The 4,144-nt window shown below is 46.4% G+C and overlaps 1 protein-coding gene across 1 annotated transcript; it reads left to right on the forward strand.

Annotated features, from left to right (window-relative positions):
- Positions 1 to 1,322: 1,322 nt before the first annotated feature.
- LOC117859686 (uncharacterized) lies at positions 1,323 to 3,637 on the forward strand. The gene is made up of 5 exons (XM_034742852.2): positions 1,323 to 1,832; positions 2,369 to 2,426; positions 2,534 to 2,617; positions 2,704 to 2,845; positions 2,980 to 3,637. Exons 1-5 carry the CDS (start codon positions 1,412 to 1,414, stop codon positions 3,268 to 3,270), a joined length of 996 nt encoding a protein of 331 aa, XP_034598743.1. The 5' UTR covers positions 1,323 to 1,411; the 3' UTR covers positions 3,271 to 3,637.
- Positions 3,638 to 4,144: the final 507 nt, after the last annotated feature.

Genomic DNA, 4,144 nt, shown 5'->3' on the forward strand with positions numbered 1-4,144 from the left:
AAACTTAATAGGTACCAGTGACAGAGAAGGGAGGGATGAAACTAGCCAAGCATGCAGTGAGTGAGGACACGTTTTGTTGTGTTGGAATCACCACCGTCTTTAGCTGGCTGGTGAAGTTAGCCAATCTTCTGGAAACTGCCAAAAGGTACAGTGGTCATATGATGAAGATAACTTGGATAAAACTGACCACAAAACTGAGTATGTGAAATTTGAAGTTCAAGTAAACAAATGTGCCCTGCAGTGATTTCAAACTGTCAGCATTTTCTAGGATTAAACTAACAAAATGCTGATCAATGGAAGCTGGCGGTTTCTGTTAGGTCAATGAAACCAATCTAAAAGCCGATCGATGATAAAGAAAACCAGGATGAAATTAGCCATGTAAACTGGAACTGCAAACGTACCATGTCGTCTATGTTTGAACCACCAGCAGTTTTTAGTGGCTAAAATAACAAGTTACCAGCTGTTGCAAAAGGATGCAGTTAGCTCAGGATTTCCCAGCCAAGTATTACTACCAGAAAGGCAATACTGAAAAAGAAAAGCTGAATGAGGATAGCCACATATGATCTCTTTTTTTTTATGAAAGCCACATATGATCTCTGAATCGTCTAGATGGTTTGCCTAGTCTGGGAGAAGAAATGAAGTCATCAATATAGCTAGTTGTTTTTCAAAGTTATCAATGTAGTAGCCAGTTGTGAGTTACTACTAATAGCCAGGTGCTGTAGTTATCATGGCCAGTCGGAAAAATAATGACTGTTGTGACAAGAGAGACTGTGCCAAGAAAATTTGCCATCCAAAAAGACAGATCTACACATATCCTAAAGTAGAAAATATATTTGTACTAACATGTCAAATGAACATTTCCCAAAAAAAAAAGACATGCCAAATGACCATCCAATTACCGTTTCTGAATCAATTAGAAAGAGCAGAATGGAATAAACCGTACAAGATGGATATCACTTAAGAATCAGCAAATCTGTCACAAATATCATGAATTTGCATATTACACCTACATTAAACTAGGTTCTTTCTTGTCAAAGAAAATACCGAATTATCCCCTTTGAGTTGCCGAAAAGATAATTACTGAAAACTGAGAATCAGGAAGAAATGAGGCAAGGAATTATGGAAACTCAGTGACCATGCTGCACGCGCCCCCAAGCAGAAACCACCAGCAATTTCCACTCACTAAACTATAAAAACCATCACACATTTTCAATAACATCAAGTGGAAGCTTTCAGGCAGCTACCTTGAAGCCCACATGCTACCAAACATGCTCAGGACGCATCACCTTAACCCTCAACACTTTATAATAGATCCACAGCCACACATACCAAACCTCGCAACTCGTTTCAAACCATCTTCGTAGTTTGCCTCCAAAAAACACCAGCCTGCCTCCTGCCTCGTGGCAGCACGATGCTCACCACCGCAAACAGCCGGCAGCACCATGCCTTCGAGAAGAGCCCTAGCAGCCATATCAAGAACCTCGACAGGAAGCTCCAGCAGGCCATGAACAATGCGACTAGCAAGTACATGCAGAGGATCTACCCTCTGGGAATCCAGAGGAGCAGCTCCAACCTGACGTTGTCGTCGCTGTCGCTGTCGCAGAACTCCAACGACTCCTCGCTCAGCAGCTCCAACTCCAGCTGGGAGCCCAAGGTGCCGCTCCTCTATGGCGGCACCTTCAGCCCCTGGGGCGATGTGATGGTGTCTCTGGAGATGAGGAGAGAGGACGACGACAAGGCCAGTGACCATGACGTTGAAGGGGGTGAGGAGGATTTCGATTGCAGTGAGCCGGGGAGCATGCATAGGTGCAGCTGGATCACCAAGAACACTGGTATGAAATTCGCTGATCTTCATGTATTTGTTTCACATGCACTAGCATGATGTTTCTACTGGAGGAACAGTTTCGAATAATGATCGTAAGCTTTTCACCTTTTGAAACATGGTTTCTTCGTGTACAGGAGAAACGCGTATGTCTTCGGATAACTGAATGACGCAAAGAAACAGTAGTTAAAAAGTAAATTTTTACCAACTAGTGAATATAAAAAGATTGGTCATCAGGAAATTTATCTGAACGAAAAAGGAGGTTTGGATAGACAATGGGACAAACTTGTTCTTTAAGAGTTGGCGAAGTCGACTTCGCTGACCAGTGATAGTCTGATTTGACCAAGTTTCAGTGGTCACTTGCTGGTGAGATAGAGAGAAAGGAGAATAAAGATCAGCTGACAAATGCATAAGAAAGGGACTTGTCCCCGGTTCGGTGTAGTTTGTTGTGCAAAATAGACTACTCAGGAACATATGAAAAAATGGAAGGATATAAACAAAACAAAAAGGAAAAACTGTCTGACTGAAAATTAACCCATTGTGCAGATGAGGCATACGTTCAGTTCCACGACGAGTGCTGGGGCGTCCCTGTGTACAGCGACAAGTACTTACCACCACATTTCTTCCTGAATTTACCTGCCACAGTTACCATTTCTGCACTCCATCCAGATTTCGGTGCTTCATCCTGCTCATCTCCGTGGTGATTCGCAGCCGCCTCTTCGAGCTGCTGTCGCTGTCCGGGATGCTCATCGACCACAACTGGACGGAGATACTCAAGAGGCGAGACATGTACAGGTGTGTGTTCCTCTGAACATTCCTGCTCCCAGTTTGCAGTCTCTCTGTTCATGCCAGTTTCATCAAAATGCCCATGACTGCACCAGGGAGGTGTTCGCCGACTTCGACCCCAGCACGGTGGCCAAGATGGACGAGGACGCCGTCGCCGAGATAAGCGGCAACAAGGAGCTCAAGCTCGCCGAGTGCCGTGTCCGGTGCATCGTCGAGAACGCCAAGTGCATTCAGAAGGCGAGTCCATGGACCTGAAGAAAAAATTGCAAAATATCTTCTCCCTGAATTTCTTTCAAAAAAAGTTGAAAATTTGCAAAATAAGCTCGAAGCGATCGATGCATGAGAGACAAAATTGGTATGCGTTCGTGCAGGTGGCCAAGGAATTCGGGTCGTTCAGCGGGTACATGTGGGGCCACGTGAACCACCGGCCGGTGGTGGGCAAGTACAGGCACCACAAGTACATCCCGTTCCGGACGCCCAAGTCGGAGGCGGTGAGCAAGGACCTCGTCCGCCGGGGGTTCCGACTCGTGGGCCCCGTCATCGTCTACTCCTTCATGCAGGCCGCCGGCATGGCAATCGACCACCTCGTCGACTGCTTCCGCTTCCCGGAGTGCGTCCGCCTCGCCGAGCGCTCCTGGGGCATCACCAACGTCGCCGCGTAGCCGCTCGGCGGCGGCGCTCCAAAATTTTTACACTTTTTTTTTTGATTTGGTAACGCTTTGAAGTGTGTGTGAAATATGTAGAGTATGCTAAGTTATGATGTAATAATTTTATTTTTTTTCTCTTTGCACATTAAAAGTGCAGCGGATGAGCCTCCTCTAAAGTAAAGTATTCCATGGTGACTTGTGCCACTAACGAATGAGCCCATGTGCGATCATGGCCCATGCACTAGTGACACCGAATCACTCTGAAGTAGTGCAGAGGAATCATTTCCTACTAAACTAGGCTGTGACAGCTTTGTGTAATAATAAGGTTTTTTTGTTAAGAATTTTTTCAATCAAATATTCAAATGTAAATTCAGGCTGCTCAGCTCAACGAGTATTTTTCTTGGTAATTTTTATTTATTTATTTTTTTGTTGTTCATATGCATCGCCACGCACATGTATAGACTTAGGAGGTGGAGCAGAGGAGAGGAAGGTGGTCCGGTGATGGTGTTGCCGTGGAGCTGATGGCTCGGTCGACGGCTACGTGCGCGGCATCGGAGGCAGCGGCGCGAGCGAGGCTGACGGTTTTGGTGCATTCTGTAGACTGGTGGTGGCATCAGATGTACGGTGACGTGGGTTCCGACATTCGCCGGTGGCACCGCGGCCTCACCAGCCGGCAAGACGACACCATGGATATTTGCAAAACGACCCCTAATTTGTATCGCGATCTAATATTTTTGCAAAAAGACCCTTTCAAAAATTTATAGATGAGTTCTCCCCTCCCGTCGGCAGCGCATTCGGCTTGCCCTGCTCCCGACGCCATCGCCGGCGGCCACCTTCCATTGCAGCCCAAAACCCTAGCGCAAGCTTGTCGCCCTACCTCTTCAATCAA

Source organism: Setaria viridis, chromosome 6 (genome assembly GCF_005286985.2).
Source record: "Setaria viridis chromosome 6, Setaria_viridis_v4.0, whole genome shotgun sequence".
Classification (NCBI taxonomy): Eukaryota; Viridiplantae; Streptophyta; class Magnoliopsida; order Poales; family Poaceae; genus Setaria; species Setaria viridis.